The sequence below is a fragment of the Uloborus diversus genome, chromosome 9, assembly GCF_026930045.1.
Source record: "Uloborus diversus isolate 005 chromosome 9, Udiv.v.3.1, whole genome shotgun sequence".
Classification (NCBI taxonomy): Eukaryota; Metazoa; Arthropoda; class Arachnida; order Araneae; family Uloboridae; genus Uloborus; species Uloborus diversus.
In genome coordinates, this window is record NC_072739.1 from 99,618,412 (window position 1) to 99,644,132 (window position 25,721).

At 34.6% G+C, this 25,721-nt stretch overlaps 1 protein-coding gene across 1 annotated transcript in view; it reads right to left on the reverse strand.

Annotated features, from left to right (window-relative positions):
• The window catches only part of LOC129230695 (uncharacterized), a 68,706-nt gene that overhangs the window by 15,302 nt on the left and 27,683 nt on the right, over positions 1 to 25,721 (reverse strand). The window contains exons 3-6 of the mRNA XM_054865115.1: positions 16,525 to 16,658; positions 14,596 to 14,692; positions 13,587 to 13,780; positions 10,299 to 10,419 (exon numbers count right to left, since the gene is read on the reverse strand). Of these exons, the coding sequence (XP_054721090.1) occupies positions 10,299 to 10,419; positions 13,587 to 13,780; positions 14,596 to 14,692; positions 16,525 to 16,658 (546 nt within the window). The remainder of the gene's footprint in view (positions 1 to 10,298; positions 10,420 to 13,586; positions 13,781 to 14,595; positions 14,693 to 16,524; positions 16,659 to 25,721) is intronic.

Consider the following 25,721-nt stretch of genomic DNA (forward strand, 5'->3'; position numbering starts at 1 on the left):
AAATTTGTGACCTGTTTTCGTTCCATCGATTTCTGGCTTTGTGTGCATGTAGCGCGTCAACGACCATAAGTTCCTTATGATTCTTTGCTTCTTATCCTCCCCTTTCACACCACTTAGATTTTACTCAAGATCTTGGTATCACTATGTAAGCATACATGTATATTAGCGGATATACTCGTAGATATACGTGGATACACGTACTGGTGTTTACACGTAAATGTACGTATATACGTCTAACAAGTATATCGTGTTTACACGTAAGCATACGTATATACTCTTGCTGCCACATATATATACGTGAGTAGACACGTACCAAACACGCACCGGATATATCCACGAATTAACTCGTGTATACCCGTATATGTATGTAAGTACACTACTGGCCGTTAAAATTGCTACACCAAGAAGGAATAGTCTGAATGAAACAAAATTTTGCACACGTGATGGCAACATTGACACTAGAAAACGATTACAAAATGAAAGCAATATGATCATTTATTACTGGAAAAATCTCGCATAAATGGAGGTTTAAGTACCCTGTTGCGCCACCTCTAGTTGGAATTTAAGAACCGATACGGTCGAGCATCGAGATACAGCAGTTTCGTAAGATGTCTTACGTCTTCTCGTACCACAGTTGCTGTAAACGCGCCACCAATTTGATCAAACTTACAGGCTGTCCAATTTACTGTCTCAAGTGATCCCAGATATGCTCAATTTGTGACAAGTCACAAATCGCAGACCAGAGCATCACGCAGACCAGAGAATGTGATAATGCGGAAGAGGAAATCCCTTTACACCCTTGCTGTGTTTGACCGAGCATTGTCTTGTTAAAGAATGGTTCCTGGGAGCCCCGTCGTGAGTGCTAACACATATGAGTTTGATCGAATGAGTGGCACGTTTACAGCAACTGTGGTACGAGATGACGCAGGATATCGTAGGAGACTGTTATGTCTCAATGCCCGATTGTTTCGCTTCAACGCTAGAGGTGGCTTAACAGGGTTCTTAAACCTCCATTTATTCGAGATTTTTCCAACCATAAATGATCAATTTGATTTAATTTTGTAATTACTTTCTAATGTCAATTTTACTATCACGTGTGTAAAATTTAGCTTCATTCTGGCAATTTCTTCTTGGTGTAGCAATTTTAATGGCCAGTAGTGTATCTATGTACACTTATATATGCGTATATACGTCGACTATACACGTATATACTCAGAAACTCAGGTATGCACGTATATACTCGAGATACATGTGCAAACACGCAAATGATGTTCGTTTTGCGCGTATATACTCGCATATACACGTGACTCGTATATACTCGAGTAGACACGTATACACTCCTGTAGGCAATCACGTATACATGCTTATATGCTCGTGTATACACGAATATACTTGAGTAGGCACATGCATGCATGTATCTGATGTATACATGTATTTATTCTTTTATGAACATTGAACATGTTTACTCTTGTTTACACGACACGTATATACTCGTGCATACCCGCATATACTCGTACATATACTTGAAACTATAAAAATAACCGAAATATACAAATAATAGGGTTATTTGTAACAGTTTTGCAGCTGTTTTTAACTATGACCACTTTACCCCATGCTATGACCTCTTTTCCCCACCCCATGGAGTAAAGTGGTCATAAATACAAAGGGAAATGAAAATGTTATAAAACTACTTAAATCAATATTTTTTTCCCTGAAATTCAATGTACGTGTTCTTTAATAATGCAATGTAAAATAACAACAAAAAAAGTTGAAGTATTTAAAGAATTTATTGTATTTATTATCCACCTAAGTTGAAAACCTACGATTTTATGACCACTGTACCCCACCAGACCCTACACTTTAAAGTCTAAGGTAGGCGTCACGTTCATTTAAATTTCCACTTTGCTCTTATATTTTGTTAGATTAAGCTTTTTCCTCTAAAAATAAAAATATTCTATTTTTTTTCTTTTTTAATTTGGGTTGTGTGATGGTTATTCTTTAGAATGCGTAACTTTTGAACAAAAATATTTTTCAATTTCAAAACCTTTTATGTTTTTTATTTTCATTCTTGCGTGTTAGTGTTACCTACTAGAAGTACAGTCGGATCCCGCTCCCGCTACAACGCGATCCGACTTTCGCGAAATGGCTATAACGCGAATTTTTCATGAGTAATGAATTTTTTAATGCGGACACAAATTACTCGCTTGCAACATGAAGTTTTTCGGAAAAGAGCGGCGGAGAGTTAGAATGGACTTCGTTGACACTAAATATTGGTTTTGTGAATACTTTCATCCCTTTAGCATCACTGAAAGTGGAAGTTCACCCACTGTGTATTAGCCTAAACAACGCTTTGCTTTAGTTGATACAAATAATCGCTCCGATTCTTAACTTTTTTTTTTTCATTTTGCATATGAGCGTTGATGAAATACAGTCTGATAACATTCTGATCGCGCTGCATAAACCTTCTTCATTTTTTAAATTATAAATATATTTACTATATCTATACTGTTAAGTGCTATAATAATGCTGTAGTGTACATACTGTAAGTACCATACTGTTTTATTTTAAGTTTCTTTCCTCTATTAATCATTGATTTTTGGCTAAATTACAGAATTTTATGTCAAATAATAACGCCTTTTCTAAAATACAGAAAAAGTCGGTTATTTGTAAAAGATACTGCAATATATAGTTAATAAATGGTTTGAAACAATATGAGAGGTGGTTACAAACGTCTGAAACAAATGGGTATGCTTATAAAAAATTACTAAACATACCTTGTTCCACAACGCGAAATTTCGACTTACGCGAGGTGTCTTGGAACGCATCCCTCGCGTAAGTCGGGACTCGACTGTAGTCATAAACAATGGCCGAGCTAAATTCCAATTGTTTTATTCATAAATAAAACTAATAAAAAAATATCGTATTCACGGAAATTAAAAAAAGAACAACTTTTAGTGTTTGAAAATAGAGGCCAAATCAATATCAAAGGAGTAACTTTGTTAATTGTGAAAACAATGAGCTATGATTGGCGTGAATCTAATATTAAGCTCTCTTAATTAAAGTACGGCTAAAATTTTAGTTATCCTTTTAATTCAAATATGTGTTGAAAAATAGTATAGTATTAATATCTTTCCAAATTAGTACATTTGAGAATATACTGGTAATTTATTATTTACTAGTAGTACCCGCACGGCTTTGCCCGTCGTTGAAAATTAAAAATTCATTTGGTTCACCTGTATATTTACAAATAACGGATGACGAATTTCACGCCAATTGGCTATGTTCATTCGCTCTCCCATTCCACGTCATGATAATTTCGTAATTTACTTGTCCATCTTATGATAATTTTGCTCCGGAAAGTGTTTTTAAAATTGAAATAGAAAAAGAACAAAATCGAATTTTCGAAAAATCGCTTCGAGGTGCACACCCTCATGCTACAAACTAACTTTGTGCCAAATTTCATGAAAATCGGCCGAACGGTCTAGTCGCAATGCGCGTCACAGACATCCAGACAGAGAGACTTTGAGCTTTATTATTAGTAAAGATTAGAGTGAATAATTTGTTATAGTGACTATTTTAGTGAAAAGCGACTAAGATATACTAACACTCTCTTGTTTTCTTTTCTCCTAGGGCGAAAAAATCGAATATTCGCTTAAAGTTTACCTCCTACTTTCCGAAAAAAAAAATCGGGAACGTTTTTCCCGCGTTTATTGTTTGAAAAAAGTAGGAAAAAGAAATTTAATAAACATATTCACGATCAGAAATGTGTGTTCATATTTTTGTGCCAATAGTTTCGTTTTTGCAATCGTAATGAGGTTGCTTCCGTCAGTCAAAAGTACTACTTTTAGTCACTGAAATTGAAAAATAATTATTTGGAGCCAAGAAAAACTACGTGGTCTTTATGACGTCTAAAACGCTTTCTTTAAAATTAAAAAAAAAAAAAAAAAAAAATTTGAATTTTGGGCATCTTGAATTCAAATTATGTTTTTCGCAATCACGAGCGTGTGTGTTTGTGTAGGCGCATGTGCGTGGGTGCGTAAGTGTATGTATGCATGTGTGTGAGTGAGTGTTGTGTACGTGCGTGTGCGTGTAGGTGTTCGTGTGTGTGTGTGTGTGTGTAGGCATTCGTGTGTGTGTCTGTGTAGGCGTTCGTGTGTGTGTGTGTGTAGGCGTTCGTGTGTGTGTGTGTGTAGGCGTTCGTGTGTGTGTGTGTCTAGGCGTTCGTGTGTGTGTGTGTCTAGGCGTTCGCGTGTGTGTGTAGGCGTTCGTGTGTGTGTCTGTGTAGGCGTTCGTGTGTGTGTGTAGGCGTTCGTGTGTGTGTGTGTAGGCGTTCGTGTGTGTGTGTAGGCGTTCGTGTGTGTGTGTGTGTGGGCGTTCGTGTGTGTGTGTGTGTGTGTGGGCGTTCGTGTGTGTGGGACATGGACGCCACCGCCCAGCAAAAGTGGATTTCGGGGGACAGTGCTCAGGACCAGCCGCGCCGCCGCCGGTGGACGGTGGTGCTGCAGCCCTGGTCCAAGCTGAAAAAGGCACGGACGCCAAAAACGGTCAAGTGAGAACAATAAGCAATCGTGATTGCTCAAAAAAATGCGCTGTAATACTTTTATCTTTGTCTAATTTTCAAAATATTGCACTATGCGCGAATGGCATTTTGTCACTGGTGATGTAATGCGCAGAACTGTAAAGAATTAAATTGAATCTGCACTAACAGTCGGAAAATGAGAAATTATTAGCAGAAAGTGTCGGTACACACACACACACACTTGTTTCTTTGTATCTCTTTAAAAGGGTTGAACTAAAAAATGGAAAATGTTTTAGCTTTTTTTTCTTTTTTTTTTTTCAAGGGTTGTTTTATTGAAAAATGTTGGAAATTTTGCCCCTAGAATATGCTGTGAGTGGTCCCGTTCACATACCAAGCCGTCAAGATATGTCTAGTTGTTGAAGTATCATTGCATTAATATGACAAATGCTATCTTTTTAAAAAACAGGGATGCTGTTTTAGAGACTATTTTGACGACTTAATTTTGATAATACAGGCTACTAAAGTAACTATTTTTAGTAGCGGAACTCGATGGCAGCCCTGCGTAAAGAGAAGAAATGGGTTCCTGAACTCTGTCCCGGAATTTATCGAAATTAATGATCTGTACACGCATCTTTGGTGATGTTAGTTTGAAAAACAGTTCCGAAATTAAAGTCATAAAAACACTAACGTAGGCCATCTTCAAAGGGGGGGGGGGGGTCGAGGGCTCTTGCTCAGAAACGTTTCGGTACTGAAGTCCTAAAAAGAATTGTAGATCATGTTTGACGTCATTAGGAGAATAGATGGGGTTTAGAACGCTTATCGTGAAATGTTTTAAAATTGAAGTTGTAAAACGCAATTTCAGGCGATTTTTTGTCGTGTTAGGGAGAGAGATAATTTGGTGATCTTCGTCCGGAAATTTTCTTTGCAGGCGGTCGGCTTGATCGCCTCTCATGGATACAGCATGAAAATTTTAACGGCTAACCTAGACGGGTTTTTTTCCCCTACATACCTTCAGAAGAACGGACAATATAGCATTTTTCGTTTGAAGTGTAATGGTAGGCAACAGAGTGGCGACAAATTAGGGAAAAGTAAGGGAATTTTGAAAAAATAACAAAAATTCAGGGAATAATGAAGTGCGATCATAATGAAGTTATTGGAATAATGAAGTTGTTCATTTGTTTTCCTCAACATCAAAGTATTCAATCTTAGAATGAGCTTCCTAAGATTGTTTCTGTGTTTGTAAAGTTGTTTATTTTAGCAAACTTAAAAATTTTCCTTCCACGCATTCCATGCTACGTAAAATAAACAACACTACAGGCAAGAGAAAGCCATCATTAATGACTTTGCTCCCTCGTTTTTACTCATTGTCATGAAGTAATTAGCATACTGTTGTCACGATTTCTAGAAAAAATCTTTGTTTTTTAAATTAATGCTGATAAAATCTTAAAAGTTATCACTTGGCGTTTTTAATTTAATTGCTAAAATTGAATGTTGACTGAAAATCATATTTGTTTTTTACCATGGTATTATTCGCTGTCAGTTCAGATCAGAGGTGGCGCACAGTGTGGCATAGTGGGCAAAAATCCACCGAACTCGCGCGTTTTGAGCTAGGATCTTCTATTATGGCTCAAAATGCGGCAAAATTCTTCGACTATTTCGTAGTGGTGCTACAATTTTGAATTTCTTAACCCCCTAAGCCCCGCAGAGCTCAGAATGGACCCAAGTCACGATTTTGAAAACTAAAAAGTATGACCATATTTTTTCCCTGATATGTGGCTCAATGCTTAGTATAAATCGAGGAATTGGATGATAAAACACAACTTTTGATCGCTGCCGGGTGTTTAGAAATGCTTTTTTCCACCGTATAAGTCATTAAAAACATGATTTTTCATGTTTTTCCGTTGAAAAAATGGGTTTTAACGGTCTTCACGCATCTCCCGCTCAAGAACAAATATATATTTTAGTTTTAATCTACAAGTTTTCAATCATTTTCCAAAGTTCAAAAGGTAAAAACTTCCCTAAAACACCGAAAAATTGCTCAAAGCCCGAATTTCAGCTCGAGATCCTACCATTGTCCACGGGAATAAAACTGCAATAGCGGCAAACAGCCTATTTTATATGTATACATTTTGAGAATAAATCGTCTGCGTTCGAATTAAGACCTTTACATTTAGAATTTCCGAATGCTTTTGATGTTTTTAAGAAAATTTAATGTATTAAAGTAACAGTTGAGCAAATGTGCAGACGCAATATTAGTATGTTTGTTTCCTTGGATTAATCGGAATATTTGAATTATGGCAGGTATGTTCACTCTTTTACATAAGTATGCAAAATAGAAAACTTTGTCCTCTGTTACATAAATAAGTATTTAAACAAATTATGTAAATTACATTTTTAAAAAATCAGTTTCTGCATGTAAGACCAACAAAACAACATAAATTTTAATATAAATTCAATAAAACTTTATAATAAAGTTAAAATAACATGTCTTTACTGTTTTTCATACTTCTGAAGTGAAAGCTAATGGACATATAATTGTAAATATTTGTTTTTTAAATTAAATAGAGTGAAGTAAAATCATATAATTTCATTAATCCTTTCACCCCTACCTTAAATTTAGCTGTATTATAACCTATAAATGATGTTGTTAGGAACAAAACTGGGGCTAAAAGGGTTCACTTGAGCATTAATTGTTTAGTTTAAAACACATTAAGATTTTAACATGTGTTTTTACATTTTAAGTAAGAATTCCAACAAAAACACTTACGAAAAAGAGTGAAAATACCAGTTACAATTCAAATATTACGATTATTCCGAGGAAACAAACAAACACACTAATTTTGCATCTACACATTTGCTCAACTGTTACTTTAATACATTCAATTTTCTTAAAAACATCAAAAGCATTTGGAAATTCTAAATGTAAAAGGTCTTTATTCGAACGCAGACGATTTATTCTCGAAATGCATACATATAAATGTATACATGTAAAATAAGCTGTTTGCCGCTATTGCACAGATGCATTCTCGTGGACAATGGTAGGATCTCGGGCTGAAATTCGGTTTTAGGGGGAATTTTAACTTTTGAACTTTGGAAAATGATTGAAAACTTGTAGATTATAATTAAAATATATATTTGTTCTTGCGCGGGAGATGCGTGAAGACCGTTAAAACCCATTTTTTCAACGGAAAAACCTGAAAAATTATGTTTTTAATGACTTATACGGTGGAAAAGAGCATTTCTAAACACCCGGCAGCGATCAAAAGTTGTGTTTTATCATTCAATTCCTCGATTTATACTAAGCATTGAGCCACATATCAGGGAAAAAATTTGGTCATACTTTTTAGTTTTCAAAATCGCGACTTGGGTCCATTCTGAGCTCTTCGGGGCTTAAGGATTAAGAAATTCAAAATTGTAGCACCACTACGAAATAGTCGAAGAATTTTGCCGCATTTTGAGCCATAATAGAAGATTCTAGCTCAAAACCCGCGAGTTCGGTGGATTTTTGCCCACTATGCCACACTGTGCGGCGATTGGAACTAAAAAGTGGGAGGGGGGAGCAAAAAAAAAACGACAAATGAAAGCCATAGGACTTTTAGCAGCAGCACAAAAACGAAAAGAAAAAGAAGAGGGGGGGGTGTACAAAATTTTGCTAGATCTGGCTTTGAGAGCAGATGAGTGGTAATTGATGTAAATCTAACAACTTAACTCACGTTTTTATTAAGATTTTGATGAATTTTGTACACAATAACTTTCTTCGAAGAAACACTTAGATATGAATTAGACTTGTATTATTTACTCCAAAGTATTTTGAGATGTCACAAGCACTTAATACTTTCATTGAGCAAGTATGGCTTGTTTAAATTAATAAATTGATTTACTAACATCTAAACAATGAATACATAAACTAAAAGTAACTGCTTGTGTTAAATAATGTTTCATAAACAGATATACAAAGTAAAACAAATAAACAAATAATTATGTTCTGAAAATTTTTACGTTTCTGCTTTTTTTTAATATAATTTCTCGTTTGAGTTCTTAAATTGAAAAAAAAAAAAAAATGAACCATGAAAAGTGGGGCGGGGGACGGCATGCCCCCCCCCCTCCCCTCCAATTGCTGCCACTGCTTCAGATTATACGAAGGGTTTTTCTTTGCAGACTTTAAAACTCTTTTATTTTAAAACCATAGGATACATATATATTTTGAAATTAATAATTGTTTTTGCATTTCAATGTTGTTTGTTACTAAAGTAATCTAAGTTTTTTTTTCGACAACTAATGAAATCATTTGAAATTGAGTTGTGTACATAAGTAAATATATATTTTTATTAGTTAAAATGCTGTATTCATTCATTAAAACCAAAGTTCTTGATAAGAGAATAGTTCATTATTACTGGTTGTTGAAAGATTTAAATTTGTTTTGCATAAGTATGTCTATTCTGCCGTGTGCCGGTAAAGAGCAGTAACTGCAAATTTTTCTTTTTTTCTTTTCTTTTTTTTTTTTTTTTTTCATTCTTTGTCATCTACTGTACGTTATCTTTATTGTACATGCTCGCTTATTTGGTTTCCGCTGAAAAAAAATGCACGAAAAAAACGTCTAATTCCAACATTTTCCTGTTGTTAGTACTGAATCCACCACACATTTCTTCAAATATCTCGAAAACTTATTTCTGCAGATACTGCCGTTTACCTGCACACGGCAGTATTATTTACTTAAGTAAAACTACATTACTTCTGTACTTTAACTATCGCTTGTTACTCTTGTAGTAATAAGTATACTGCTTGAAAATTCAGTTCAAGATTATTTCCATTAAAATTTTTTAGTTTTATAATGATTAGATATGTCTTTAGTGGTTTTAATAATTTCTTAGAATGGCTCCAGGAAGTAAAGTATTTGTTTTAGATTTCCTATAATATTTCGCTGTCGATAATTTAATATACTATTTTTACCAAAAAAAAAAAGAAGCATCTTTTCAAAAATATACTTTTAATTAACAGCTTAAACCGTTTTAAATACTGCATTTTATTTAATATGCGATGCTTTTCAGGTAGGGCAAAGAAAGGAAATCATTATGATTGGTCACGTAAATCAAGGAAATTTGGTGAACTTAATCAGGGAAGTCAGGGAACTTTTTTTTTCCAGTTCCTGTCGCCACCCTGTATAAAAAAATAAAAAAAATCTTGTAAATGATCAATTATGAGAGATGGGGTGGGGTTACTTGATCATGATTGCGCGCTTGGAGCACACATCTCATAGGTGAATTTTTATTCTTTGTCGCGTGACGTTCCACCGCGTTTCAATATGTACTTTAATGTCATTTGTCGTTTTTTTTTTTTTTTTTTTTTTTTTTTTTTTTTTTTTTTTTTTTTGACGAGAAATTCTTTTTAGTAAATAGAGTTGATGTAATCCAATAATAACCCAAGATTGCCAATGAATTATCGCGCCAAGAGCAATGCGAACACATGTCGCGTGACAATGCAGAATGCTCAACTTTTCTAGCGAATTACTCTACTCTACTATAGGGTGCCTCCTGTGAGATTTACATTAAATTGACTGATATATTTTACGACAACACCAAAAAGGGAATTGGTATTTAGATCTCGAAACCTTTGGCTTTATCCTTTGGTTGCTCTAGGAAGGATAAGGTATGGAGTGAAAAAGTGCCGCAACAGATCTTCGTCGCCGGTCAGTGTATTCATAATTTCATCACTATTTTAGTACATTTTTTAAACCTTGATCTTTTTTTCATCCCAGAAATTATTATTGGATTTTACTTACCAGCAAGTCTTGTGATTTCTCATATCGCTGTCATTCCTCGTTTGTGCTTCCCTTTGTTCTTGCTCAAATGTATTCCGGCATTCTCTTAGACTGCTCCTAGATTCATCCGAACAATAACCGTCTGCAAAAATTAAGAAAAATGCAGTTTTTTCATAATATTGGTATATTTTATGCAAAAAAATACCCCCGAACTCGATATATTTTTGTAACAATGCCGTTGCGCTGATTATTTGCAATTCACAGGACCGCCAAGAGTGATCCTATAGTCAGTTTGATCCACGGAGTAGGAAGAAGGAGAGAAAAGTCCTACGGGTTAGCTAGTGTAAAAGTGGCAACGATTGTTCACTTTTTCCAGAGAGCGCTGTCGGCGAGCCGCTCCCGACAATCGCAGCAGATCAATGTAATTGATGCTAAGTTTCTCATTTTTTTAGAGGCAGCTATTAAAGCAAAAAAAGATAAAAACTACTGAAAATTGGTTGTAATAAGGGGCCAATATAGTGAACGATGTATGGCTTTCGTCCACAGGAAGTTAGAGCAGTATTTTGATGGAAAAATGTATTTTATTTTTCTTCATCAACTTGCCGAATTCGTCTGCTATTAATATTGCGCTGTGCGATGTTTTACTTATTACGAGTTGAAATTTCTCTATTCCTGTAAATAATTGACGAAATGAGAATGTAGTAGAATTAATTACGTAAATACTTTTTTTTCATTAGTTGTAAATTTCTTGACATGTTTCGAGAACTAATTAAAGCGAAATAATTTTTTGCTTTCACGATCTTTACCAGATAAAAATAAATGTTAATGTTCTATTTACTTAACTTCAAGCTGATATTGATTATAATAATTTTATTCATGTATTTACTCACTGCTTAAACAGAATTGTTATCATTATTTTTTTTATTACTGCATTTTTTTCGACAACCAAATGGGAAAAAAATCGAGAAACCTTATTTATTTAAAAAATTATACCTTGGAACGCTTTTTTGTGATAGTTGTGAGGTTTTCTGTTGAAATTAATCTAGTTCTCGAAAATTACAATTTACTCTTATTGTACATGTATTTTTTTAAAAAAAAGGTTTCCCATTGTTTTTTTCTTTTTTTTTTTTTTTTTTTTGATTTTGTTGCAGGGAAAAATGCAATAATAATAAAAAAACAATGATAACAATTATGTGTAAGCAGTGAGTAAATACATAAATAAAATTATTATAATCAATATCAGCTTGAAGTTAAGTAAATAGAACATTAACATTTATTTTTATCTGTTAAAGGTCGTGAAAGCAAAAAAATTATTTCGCTTAAATTAGTTTTGGAAACATGTCACGAAATTTACAACTAATTAAAAAAAAAGTATTTACGTAATTAATTCTACTACATTCTCATTTCGTCAATTATTTACAGGAATAGAAACATTCTAACTCGTAAAAAATAAAACATCGCACAGCGCAATATTAATAGCAGACGAATTCGGCAAGTTGGTGATGAAAAATAAAATTAATTTTTCCATCAAAATACTGTGCAAGCATCCTGTGGACGAAAGCCGTACATCGTCCACTATATTGGCCCCTTATTACAACCAATTTTCAGTAGTTTTTATCTTTTTTTGCTTTAATAGCTGCCTCTAAAAAAATGGGAAACTTAGCATCAATTACATTGATCTGCTGCGATTGTCGGGAGCGACTCGCCGACAACGCCCTCTAAAAAAGTGAACAATCGTTGCCACTTCTAAATAGAAAAGATTTATCTCCTCCCTTCTACCTCCCTGGTTTGATCGTCGTACCTTCCACCTCCATTAGACTTATATAACTCCGATGAATTGCCGTAAACGCTGCTTTCTCCCTATCTACTACGGTGAAGGCGTGTTTTCTCCTTGATTGTGGTTTCTTAATAACTCTGTGTTAATCCGCAATTAAGAAGCAAAACACGCTACTTCATTGTAGCAGACGTGGGACGAAAGCGGCATTTAGCCCCAAGATGGCGGACATGTCGCTACTTAAGAGTCATTTTTACTTCCTTTTACAAAAAAGGAAGTATTGTATTCGCGAAAAAATATTCACTCAAAAATCGGCCTTAATTTCCATTTTGCTCGCCCCCGAATGAATATTGATTTTTTTTTACAGCCCGACCACACGTGGATACATGCCTAAGAACGTATAGACACCTGAAGAATCCATTTTGACGAGTTAATCACAACGAGTTTTCTCGTGACGTCCGTATGTACGTATGTATGTGTGTATGTATCTCGCATAACTCAAGAACGGTATGTCCTAGAAAGTTGAAATTTGGTACATAGACTCCAAGTGGGGTCTAGTTGTTCACCTTGGCGACGAATTTTGCGTTTTTTTTTTTTTTTTTTTTTTTAAATCTGGTTTCAATTTGGCCATATTTAAAGAGTTAACTATTGAATCACATTAAAATTGCCAATATTGCGAAAATTTATCTGTATAAAACGTTTTCTTTGTTTCGGTTCGCAACAAACTTGGGGTGAAAATATTTAAAGTGTTTCTTTGCTCACTCCATGGCTTTAAATTGGAGTAAAAGGAAGTCATGTGATGCACACATGAGCTCGTTTTTTTTAAAGCTGGACAAAGTAAATGGGGGCCTGATAGTTGACACCTTCAATTTTCCTGAAACTTTCAGGATATTTTACTAGTATGGTGATAAGAAAAGTGAAGCTTCTTTCCTCTGTAATTTGAATTGTTGGCCTTCGAGTGCAGGTCAAAGTTTAGGGTCGTGAGAAAAAGAGCTAAATATATGATTGCTTTGCTTCAAAAGCTATGAGTGAACAACGCGCCGATTCTTTTAAATAAGATTACTACTTGATACTAAGTACATGATAACATAAATATTTTGTGGCTCACCCATGGCTTTGAGGGCAAAGATCAATTGAAACTGCTTCTTTTTTTTTTTTTTTTTTACTTTTTTGCCTTCGACCCGGATATCTGCTAAAGCCGTGAGTAACCCTCGGAAATAAGTATATGATTAACTTTTTACCACAGTATAGTACTAAGAAAAATATAAAATAGCTTTTGTTTCTCTTGGCTTTAGTACTTAAACGGTCTCAAAGTCGATGATTTTTTTAAAAATGCCCAAGTTTAGAGGTCAATAACTTTGTTCGCGACGGGTCAACAACTTTGGGACACAGCTGTAATTATAGACTAGACCGACAGAGAGATAGAGACATTGAACTCCTCCCTTTTTTTCTTTTTAAACTTGTTTTTAACTTTGCCAAAAATAACTTAATTTCAATAATGAATCAAATTATGTTTCTCTGCAATAAATACTCACATGACGATTCGGTGAGAGAAGTGTATCGAGTATCCGCTGCCAAAGGTGCACTAGCAGGGTCTATCCTTTCCGCTGGACAGTTCCATGCTCGCTGCTGCCCTTTCTCCATCAGGTAGGTTCCTAATAACCGACGATCGGATGAAGAACACTGTTGCACCGCTGACCTCACGCAGTCGCGGAAGTGGCCAAAACTCCTGGAGGAGATATAATTATTAATTTATTTTAACAGAAACTAAACAGCTTCCCACAGAAAGAGGACTACTTACAAAACGCCTTGCCTCTGGACGCACACAGGAAAGATTTACAACACAAGAGAAGGAAATAACACCCATGGCACCGACCCCCGTTATCTGACTTAGAAGACGAAGATTTTACCACAGAGCCACGTAGGCCTCATACGTTACGAGCCTCCAAGTACGTGGTAATGTTACAAAATATCCCAAAGAAACAACTTTATATGCAAAACATAACAAGAAATTTTGAATAGGATACAATCATGTGTAGTGCTTTACTTAGTTCAGAAAGTTTTTAGAGTAATTACAGGAATGGAACAAAAGACAGAAATAGTTTTGATTAGGAAATTTCATTTAAACTAAAATTAAATTTTTGCAAAGAAACTGAGAAATGTATCAGAACTCTTTGACTCAAGTAAAATTTAATTTAGACTTCGAACCAAACAGTTTTCTACTTTTTATTTTGCAAAAAAATTGGCAAAACTGTGCATAGTTAATTGTATATGATCCAGCAATTCTGAAATTATTATTTATCAGGAGCTACTCGCTACTCTTGACTGATGGTTTGAAGTTATTGAAGTCTCGTCTCTGGGTACACTTCATTGCAATATTAATAAATTATTGAAATCTTGTGGTGGCTATGCAATGAAAATGGGGAGTTTTTATTAGAAATTGTATTTTTCCGATTTTCGAAGTTACTTTACTTTTATTTAAACAATTTATTTTACATACAGTTTCTGACGGAAGTTCGGTGATCAACAAGTTAAATAGTTTACCTGCAAGAGGATGAATCCGTTGAAGAACTTTTGGACGGCATCAATCCTTCGCATCGCTTGACTTCTTCTCTTTGAAAACAAGCAAGTGTGTACCAGCCTTCAAAAATATTAAAAGCAGGCATCAGACATTATTTTAAACTTCAAATTGCTATTCGACATTAAGTATTCTTACTAACCCTTTGAGGCGAGATGGATTTTTTTTTCCTGTCAACTACGCAAACGTGCCTCAAAAGGTTAATCCACTATTAAAAGTAACCGCAAGAGCCAAATCCTGCAGATTTTCTCACTCTGCAAATACAGTGAAATCTCGTTACACCGAACTTCGAGGGACCACACTTTTTTTTCGTTGTTTAGGGAATTACGTAATAACGGAATCGTTGTTGTTGTGTCCGTAATAAACTACTACGGAAAGATTGGTGTCATTGCCTCGAAAGAATGGACTTCTTTATTAACAGATAAGACAACACAAGAAAGATTTACAGCACATAGAGAGGAAATTACACATAGGGCACCGGCGGGAATCGAACTCGCAATCTCCGGCATATGAAGCGAAGCTTCTACCATAGAGCCAAGGAGGCCCCAATAAAACCCTTAAAGAAAAACTCTTTGTTGTAAAAGTTAAAGAAAAACCCTTATGTAATCTAAGTTCATTTAACAGTATTGTGCAACCAGTACTGAATACTTAATTTTTAAAACTGTACAGAAATAAATCACTCTTTTGTTTCTGTCTTACAAAAATGAATATTACGTACACAAATAAATCTTTCAAAAATTGCAGTTTTAACCAAAAGGAATTCATATAATTGCAAGAGTACAAAAGCCAAAATTTTACTTAACTTTAATGCAAAAATTTTATGTGGGGACTAGACACCCACTATTTGATGTGCGGCGGAATGTTTTACGCGTCAAAAAGTAAATTTTGTAGTGCTTTTTTTTTTTTTTTTTTTTTGTCACACAGTAAAACATTTCCTATTTTCTTACATTTATCAACTTAGCTTCATTCAAACAAAAAGTACAGGTTATAATTCCAACTTCGTAATTAAATACATAAATTAAATTCGACTTAGTTTTACTTGAGTATTGTAAGTTACTCTATTTGTAATAATAACAAGGGGGTTTTCAATTTTAAAAATAAAAAAGCACTCAAGAGAGATGAATAAAGCTTCTTTTCCTAAGGCGAGAAATAAACTTTTTTGAGATAGTGGCCGAACCGACCGAAAAGATAGCTCTTCAGTTATAAAAGTATTTTCTCTCACTAAAACATCTTTTCTAAGTTGTGATTAAGAAAGTCATTAAACAAGACTAAAGCCTTCTACACATAAGGCAACTTCGTTGAATCAACTTTCGAACGCGCGGTTATCAGGATGTGTAACCAGGTAGAGAAGTGAAGGAATCACCCGGCATCCTTCATACGACAGTCAACTCGCCATGCACATGTACCGCTATCAATCTCATCCTGATGAATTGCCTAAACTTTTCAATTGATTCAACTCTTCGGGATATTGCCAAGCGTTTGCTCAATACACAAGTAAACTTGTTCAGTCAAGTTCAGTTTTAACAGCGTTCTGAAGAAGAGCATCCTCAACTCGAATAAACTCTTATTGGAAGAAAAATTGATTAAACTAAGTTGCCTAGTGTGAACTCAACGAAAAAACTTCAGTCAACAAGTTGACAGGCAACTTTTTTGGCCAGTTGATTCAACTAACCGCCTCATGTGTAGGAGGCCTAAACCCTCTGTTAAAGAGAATTTTCGTGCGAATTCAAAAGCCGCGAAAGTTAGCGCTAGTCAACACTTAACTAAGCCGCTATTTTTAATTTGACGACAACGGTTGGTTGTGCATGTACTTGTACGGTACTTGTGTGATAATACAGAAGTACCATTTTTTCTAAGATTAGTAGTACTTTCTTGAATATAAAATTCTGACTTACTTCCTTCATCTTCGCAGAATGCTGCTAGGAACCTCCAGGCCCTGAGTATGGCGTCTCGATTGCTCTCCTGTTGCTGCCGATCCAAACACATCGATGTTTGCCATAATAGACAATCAAAATTTTCTCTTGCTTGCCTGAAAAATACCATAAATTGTACTGGGAAATGATAATACAGACATGCCAACTCTCCTACTTAAGTGTTTAGTCTCTGGCCTCATGCCATCAAAGAAATTTCTTCTGCTTTTTTTGGAAATGAAAAGTTGTAAATCTTTGATGGTCAAAAGAACTGTCAAGAGTCTTTAATTTTGCATTCATCTCAGTAGTGAGGATAGAACCTATTAACTGATTGTTAAGGATTTGGACATTTGTCATTCCAAAAACTTGATCAATAAATTTGTGGAAAATGCTGAAACTCCTGTTGCTACACTAGCAACTTTAAAGAAGCATTAAAGCTGATGTTAATTAATTTTTTAACTATCTTTTAAAACATGTTAACTTAAAAATATAAATGTTACAATTTGAGGATTCAGTTTTCTATAATTTGTGTCTAAGAACATCTAAATTATCCATTTTGTACTAGCATCCGTCTAGCTCCGAGGTACAAATGCTTTCCTACTTTTCCGTTTTGCTTTTCCTGCGTATTCATCTTAATAAGAAGTTGACTCTGTTAACTTCCCCCTCCCCTCTGTGACAGACGCGGATCCTTAAGTGATCAATTCAGGCAGCGAGAAGCAAAGGGATGTAAGTGACAAAGTTAAAAATTTGGCGATAACCAGTACAAATGGTAGGTGAACCTCTCCTCTGTCTTGGGGCAAGAGATGGTACTAGTAGCCCTGGTAGGTACTGTTATACAGCATGCAGGGACTGCGTTAAGCATTCGCCAATGCGCCAAATGCGATAAAATCGTAAATTCGGCGAAAAAAAATCGAATTTTGCGAATTTATTGGCGAACAGAAAATTCTCTAAAATATACACAGAAGAAAAAAAAAACTCCCTTCAAATGTAAATCTAGATAAAAATTAGGTCCGTTCACAAAATTCGGACCCCTAAAAACGGACCCTTCGCAAAACTCCAACCCCTAAAAACGAACCTTTCACAAAACTCCCAGACTAGCAATCACTGAAAGTTGTTTTATCCTCAGACCACTCTGAGCAGAATGAGGTGCGCGCACCTCATTCGGATCGGAACGTTACCGTCCATCGGATCGGTGCACAGCCTTCTATATATCAGGCCTACGCGCTGTATTGCGCAATCGATGTCACGTGACCTCGAGGAGGCTTTGAGCGGGAAAACCCCTTTAGTTCAAACAGTGTTGTGGACTTCAAGTAGCTGCTCGTTGCGGATGCAATATTGTATTTCATCTTACAACTTTAGTATCAAATAGCAAAGTAATATTTATTCCAAATGTGTGAATACGTTATCAACTGTCTTTATGGAGACTTGAAATGATGTTTTCTTTTTTGCTCTTTGTATTTGACTATGTTAAATCGTTACGTTTCGTCAAGTTTACATTATAAGCCGTTGGGATACTTTGGTGGTGAAAATTTAACGTACCAAATGTTTAACATCTCCAAATATGTTTGAAGCTACTATTGTTGGATTAAAAAATGTTAAGAAGGTAAGTGTGGTTACCAATGGTTATTTTTAAGCAGAATTGATAATAAAAATAAATACAGTAAAATCCCTCCTAACGGATACCCCTCCTATGTGGACAGTATTTAATTCCTCGATTCTAAGGTAAAATTAAAAGGTATTAAACCTTTGTTGCGGACACCCCTCTATTGCGAACAAAAAATTTTGTCTTGTTAGTGTCCGTCCGTATTAGAGGAGTTTTACTGTACTTGTTAAATAATATTTTAAGGATTTTTTACTTGTAAGGGACGAATTTTTATGTATGTTTTTTCATGCTACATATTTTTATCACTTTCGATTTTAATGACGAAGCTTTTTTGCCCTCAATTTGTGTAATGATTATTTTTTGTAACTATTGTTTCAAGGAACTTTTTAACATGAATTGGCTGAAGAGTGCTGTTTAATATATACATTAGATCGCGGTTCATTAAAAAGAGCAACTGTTTTAACTTTTAAAGCAGTTTCTATTTCTGTAAGGTACTGTACTCTATTATTGAAAGGTACATATTTTTATTTATGTTTTTTTTTTTCATGCAATACAGGTTTATTACTTTCGATTTTAATGACGAAGATTTTTGCCCTCACTTTGGTAAATGATTATTTTTTGTAACTAAAATTTCAAGGATCTTTTTAATATGAATTCTCTGAAGAGTGCAGTTTAATAGATACATGAAATCGTGACTTTTGAAAAACACCAACTTTTTCTTTTAAACCCAGCTTCTATTTGTATAAATGTATTTTAAAATGTTGTGGATTTTTTTTTTTGTGGAGGATTAAAGCTTTTAACAACTATTAGCGAGCCATGCATTAGAAATGTGGTACATGACCATTACAAGCTTAGCTCTCACACCATTTTCTTGATTTTGAGAAATATTATGCAAACGATTTATAACCTGTTAAATAACTTCTCCAAAAAAAAAAAAAAAAAATCTCACAGATAACTCATGATAAATCTAATTATATTTTTTACTCTGAAATATATGCATCAGTATTGTCCTTTATACCAATTGTTTAGTTTGTTTCAATTGTTCAGATGTTTTGCAATTATTATTGGGTATTGGAGTGATTTTTCTCTCAAAAATGTATACTGTTTCTTTTGTTTGTAACAGTTAGAAATATGGCTAAATATTGGTTTATCTTCCCCGTCTGTCTTAATCATTTTACAATTTACATTAAGCAAAATTTATTTCGTACTTTCTTTTGCATTATGATTTGAAGTTGAAGTGTATTTTCTTTTTACCCATTAAAATTTTCATTTTTATTCATTATCTATATATTTATTACGAATATAATATGTAATGTGTCATGCATGAATTTTAATTTAGTTTACTATTTAAGAACTATTTGTGTCGATATTAAAACTCGAACGATATAAATTTTTAATTTAGAGATGTATCGGAGTATTTCATGTAAAAATTAACTGTTTTTTTTAAAGAATTATAAAAAAATCTAAATTTTTATTCACGGTAGAGCTATTATGAGATGTAAACAAACCGCCTTCACGGGCGGCCATGTTGAATGAGCGCGCAGGCCTTGTGTTAAGATGGCTGTGATCGGTGGAAGGATGACGTTTGCCTCTCGCCTCTTTTTGCGCCACTTGCGCAACGTGGCTACCGAGAAGACATTGTTGGCGGATGCCTTGTTGAATGGCGCGTGGCGCGTTTGTTTCATTGTGTACGATGTCTGAAACATCGGAGTAAGATAGGAATGCAGTCTTTACTTTATTAAAAGCTTTTATTTCTACTCTCAAATATTTTTAAGAATGATAAATATCACTTTAAGTTGTTTTTAGCCAGTGAAAAATTACATATGATTTGGGGAAAAATTACTTAGTTTGCATTTTTTTTTCCACAAAATTCCTAAAAACGGACAAAAATTCCTGGACATACCCCTGTCCTTATCCTCAAAAAATAGTCAAAAATTAAGTTATACTTCACCCCCTGATTAAATATTTCTGCAGACAAAAATACATTTAAATTAGAAAGTTATTCTAAAACTTTTGGAATTTGGCTAACACTTTAAAAATTTGGCTAATTTACTGGCGAACAATTCGAAATCCTTAGCGCGATCCCTGAGCATGATTTAGAAAAACTTTTCAATGTGAAAGCCTACCTATGTCATCTTTAAACGCGTTTTACTCCAAACTTGAAAATGTCCACTTACATCCCTTTGCTTCTCACTGCCTCAAATGTAGTCCAAAGCTGCATTTTAGGGACTAATATATTTTTTAATTCGTCATTCACCCAAGTCCCCCTATATTGTGCTCGAAAATTGCAATTTCATCCCTTTTTTCCGTCAATGACTCCCTCCAAAACGGGAAGCTGATTCCACCCTTGCTCTGTGACAACGTTCTCGTTTGTTTCTTAAATTCGTTATCATGAAATGTGAGTTTTAATCGGTTATTTAGTGAAATTATGTTCCATCATTTCGTTAAAGCTCAATGAAAGCACTTTGTTTAAATAAATTTTCGTCTGAAGATATAAAATCCAGTTAAAACTCTTAAAGTGTTAAGCGTGTCTGCTGGAAGGTTAAAATCAAATGACTGCTGGGCAATTTTATTTTAGCAGCCCTTCTAGGGCAGGTTATCACGTGTTAACCTTCAAAATGTACCTTTTTCATGCGATGGATGAAAATAAGTATTGTTATTTAATGGAAAAAAAAGGATTTCGTTATAGTAGTAGATACATATTTATTGATATTTTATTTTCAAGGTTTTTCAAAAATGTATAAAGAGTAAAATCAACCAAAAGAGGCACATTTTTAGGGGCGAAAATGTGTCCGTGGTCGAATTTTTAAATGAGCATATGACTGTTTAACAATTTACTCTGGTTTCAATTAAGAGACGTGAGGTGCAAAAGTGACTTCTGTCAAAACTCCAAATGATGTGAAAAGAAAAATTCATTCTTCCCTTTTAGTTCATTGTATAATGGTATGAAAATTAACTACACAAAGCATTTAGAGAATTTGGTATACAGATTATCGCTTTCGTTTTCATTAGTTTCAGTAGGAAAACAAAACAAAACAAAACTCTGCAATAAATTATGGTAAGATCCAAATAATGAGAGCGGAAATTTGCATGAAATCCATTTGTATTCGTTCCCAAGAAACTCGATTTCCATCAACAATGACCACAATTTCACGAAAGGAATAACTTAGCATCGTGTTTCTCTGTTGGCAAAGTCGAATGCAATCTTCTCTGATTTGTGCTAAAGAGCGCAAAATCACCTCCAATTGGAAGTAATCATGCCCATTCCAAATCACAAATAACCAAAACAAGAGACGGCTACATTATCTCGACATCTTGTACATTATGACCGTTTTCTCATTGCACAAATACTCGAAGATCAAAGCCTGCAACGCTTGAGTAAGCGCGCTTTCCTATTCTTCGCAATTAGCGGACGGAGAAGTCCAGCAAGCAATTGGTATGCATTTGTTCCCACTGTATGTGGGTAGTTGCCGTGTTTGCTGGACATGGTGTGACGTCAGCATCCAAGGTCCATATTCTAATAAGAAAAACTGTTTCTTTTGTGCATGCTTAAGTGGCGCCCTTGGACTCCTGTACCCTAGTCTTCATTGATATTGCATTTCCGTTGCTTATACCGTAGTATTTTTGAAGTGGAAGCTCAATATCACATCGTCAATGATATTGGAATCTCGGTCGTTGCTTCAAAGGCAATGTGACTTGATTTAGGAGAACTGGTTGACAAATGATTTTTCGTGGCCTTTTTGGATAGGATTCGGACCTTGGACTCCTGTACACCTAGTTTTCATGGATATTGCATTTCCGCTGCTTACAATGTGGTATTTTTTAAGTGGAAGCTCAGTATCACATCTTCACATCGTCAATGATATCGGAACCTCGGTCGTTGCTTCAAAGACAATGTGACTTGATTTTAAGAGGACTTGTTAGTACGTAATTTTTCATGGCCTTTTTGGCAGGGCCGGCGAAAGGCCATGTGAGCCTAGTCAGAAGTCAAGGGCCCACTGTAAAAGTCTTATGGGGGGGGGGAGCCGGTGATCAAACTGATAAGAGGCCCGCCTTGGTTCTTGAACTCCTGCACCACTAGTTTTCACTGATACTGCTTTTTTGCTGTTTATATCGTCGTATTTTAGTTGAAGCTCAATATCACTTAACATCGTCAAATGAAGCAGTGCAAAGGGATGTAAGTGGACATCGTCAGGTTTTGAGTAAAACGCATTTAAAGATAATATCCTAGGCATGCTTTCATTGAAATTTTTTTCTAAATCATGCTGTATAGCAGTAACTATACCAGGGCTGCTAGTACCATCTCTTGCCCCAAGACAGAGGAGAGGTTCACCTACCATGTGTACTGGTTATCTCCAAATTTTTAATTTTGCCACTTACATCCCTTTGCTTCTCACTGCCTCAAATGATATCGGAATCTTGGTCGTTTCTTCGAAGGCAATGTGACTTGATATTAGGAGGACTTGTCAGGCTTATGGAATCGTATTATAAAAACTACTTTTTAAAACTGCTAGTTAAAACTACTTTCAAATTGACAACTGCTTTAAAAAAAATTTGGGTTAAAAAATATTTTACCACAAAAAACAAAATTTATATTTTTCCCCATAATTCGGTCCTGCTAGTGATATTTAATAAAATAACATTCATAAATTCATTTAAGAGAATTAATTTCGTACTTCTACAGTTGGGCCTCAGACAATCGCTTTTTGAACATCGGCGTTATTAAATTTTGCATCTTGAGCGCAGCTAAGATAGCGACTACTGATTAAAACGTCTAAGGAATCTTGAATTGAGCCACTTTTGTCCTTTAAGTATAAATGTTAGTCCTTGAAAGTTACCCAGCAAACATGAACTCTGTGCAGTTGCACAAAAGCTTGGAGATGTTGCCGTTGCAGAATGAAAAACTATCGTATCAAGAACATATATTTCCGTGTTCGGTTATTTATCAGTTGTACGAAACAGTCTTCCAGAAGTTACACTGAAGCAAATTGGAATTCAAAACAGAATTGACGCATATTCGAAATACAGCCGGACCTCCATACATCGAAGTAGCAAATTGCCGGAAAAAAATTCGATATATAGAAATTTCGATATATAGAAACGAACTTATTTTATCATAAAAATCTCCTATAACATTAAAATTAAAGCTAGTTTTCGTGCATGAAACCCAATTTCTAATTTATACGAGCATCGGATTAAACGAAAATTAATAACTGAAAAACTAACAGAAATTATTTTTGTACCTTCATACATCTTCGGCAGTTCAACTTGATTCGCAACATGAGGAGATTTTCGTTTTGACAATGTAATCGAGAGCAAAGTAAAAAATTAATCTACTTAACTTGAATGATTTTTACTGAAGCTAAAAAAAACTAGGAATGATAATCAACAGACAAAAAGGGTAACTTGAAACTGATTTAACAGTGTTACTGGTTACAACTAAGATTTGAAATAAGCTTGAGGGAATTTAAGAACTCCAGAACGGAACAACGACCTATTTACACACCCCTGAAACCCAGATTGCTTATGAGTTTTTTAGCAACCTTTAGTAAATATAATTTTCTCTCCTAACCTTCATTTTTCATGAGACAAAGTCTAAAGTGGAAAAAAAAAATCCTACAAATGTCTCGAAAAAAATTTCGATATATAGAGTTTTTTCGATATATAGAAACAATTTTCCTATGTAATGAACATTGAAATTTGCTGGGATTTCGATATATGAAAAATTTTGATATGTGGAAGTTCGATATATGGAGGCTCGACTGTATAAGGTCACGTCCCTTACAATGCTTCCAAAATTCCCAGTTATCAAAGAAACATGTTTGCATTGCAACTGTTTTCTGCTTTAAAATATTGCATACACCTTTTTATGGCAATATGCATTGATATGAAAGTTGCGTTGCAGTGGAAAGACCATTTTCTACCGCTCTTATTCCACACGAAAATGCAGGCAGGATCACAAGAAGTTTGAAAAATTAATTTTGAGAAATATTAACGATTGACTTAGCGAAGAAGTCAGAAGGACGTTTAGCCATTGTTCCTTTAAATGTCCCTTTTTTTCTCATTGGTAGTCTTTCGTTTCAACTTTTTAAGAGTTTTTAGACCCTTTAAACCGTGTGACCAGTCTATATAACAATATTGTATAGAAATCAAGAGTTTTTTTGTTTTGTTTTTTTGTGTGTGTAAAATACAAATGACAATCAAGAAAGTAGGGTAAAAAAGCGATTAGTTTTGCAAAAGTGCACCTATAAAATAAAAAGTTTAAAACGCATTTCGAAGTTTTCGGCAGGAAATTCGCGCTTTTCTCAATTTCAAATTTCCACTGGGTAGACACTATTCGTAAAATACGCATCTTTACTCTAATTTTATTATAGGGGCGAATTGACTTCAGAAATTACAGGAAAACTTGTTGGAAGCTAATTTTTTCACAACTTTCGAAAATTGAACTCTCTTTTTTTAGATTGCTCACGCCATTTGCACGGGTGTGAATTTTTACCATATATGTGCACTTCATTCCCGGAATTTTAAATTTTGTCTTTTAAATTTCATAAGTTCGAAATTCGAATGCAAGGAACTATTATGTATCATAATACGAAATATCAAGTTTCGGAAAAAAATTTTGAACTTGAAAAATAATGATTTGTACGTGATGCAGGTGTGACCGCACGGAAAGGTCTGCAACACGAGTAAACCATTATGGTTTAAACAAATAAAAAATATATTAAAAAAACTCTTTGGAAAGTTGAAACTTCATATCACTATTCCGATGGAACATTGACGCAACTGTAAAAAGTAATTATATTGGAAAACCAAATATACAAAATTATTTTATTCATTACCTCATACAAGATACAATGAAACATGGTTGAGTTACTGGTCTGGTGGGTAAAATTTGAAAAACAAATCTGCCAGTGTTCCTTCGATTGGGGTAAGGAGCCATTCATTAATTACGTAAGGATGATTTTGGCAATTTTTGACCTCCCCCTCCTCCCATGTAAGGGTACGTAAGATTCCCCCCCCCCTTTTCTTACGTAAGATTGCATTTCGTTTTTCAAAATAATGAAATAACGAATCTTACATTGCTAGAATCGTTATTAAATTCACTATTATTAAATTAAACCTTTTTATGTAAAGAAATATTTATTGAAAAGTTGGAAACTAGACTGAATGATTCTTCGACTTTTTTTTTTTTTTGTATATCATGCGATACTGATTAAAAATAAAACATGCTATACCTAGTGCGATTCTTTTATTATATTTTACACGATTCATTCTTTGAAAACAAAATAAAAAACAGTTCCTCGTAAAACGTATTTTACCTTCAAGAAGCAAATGCAATATTTGACCGCGCGATTTCTGATATAAAATATCGACTTGGAAAATATTACGTAAGAATGGGTTTGACCCCCTCCCCAAAGTAAGGGTATGTACAGAGTTTTCCATTCCCACTCCCCCTCGGGTCCCTTACGTAATTAATGAATGCCCCCCTAACCACTGTTGTACCCAGTGACGTGACAACAGTAACTCATTTTCAATTAATTTTGCAGTTACGCTAATGCTCCACCGGAAGAGGGATATT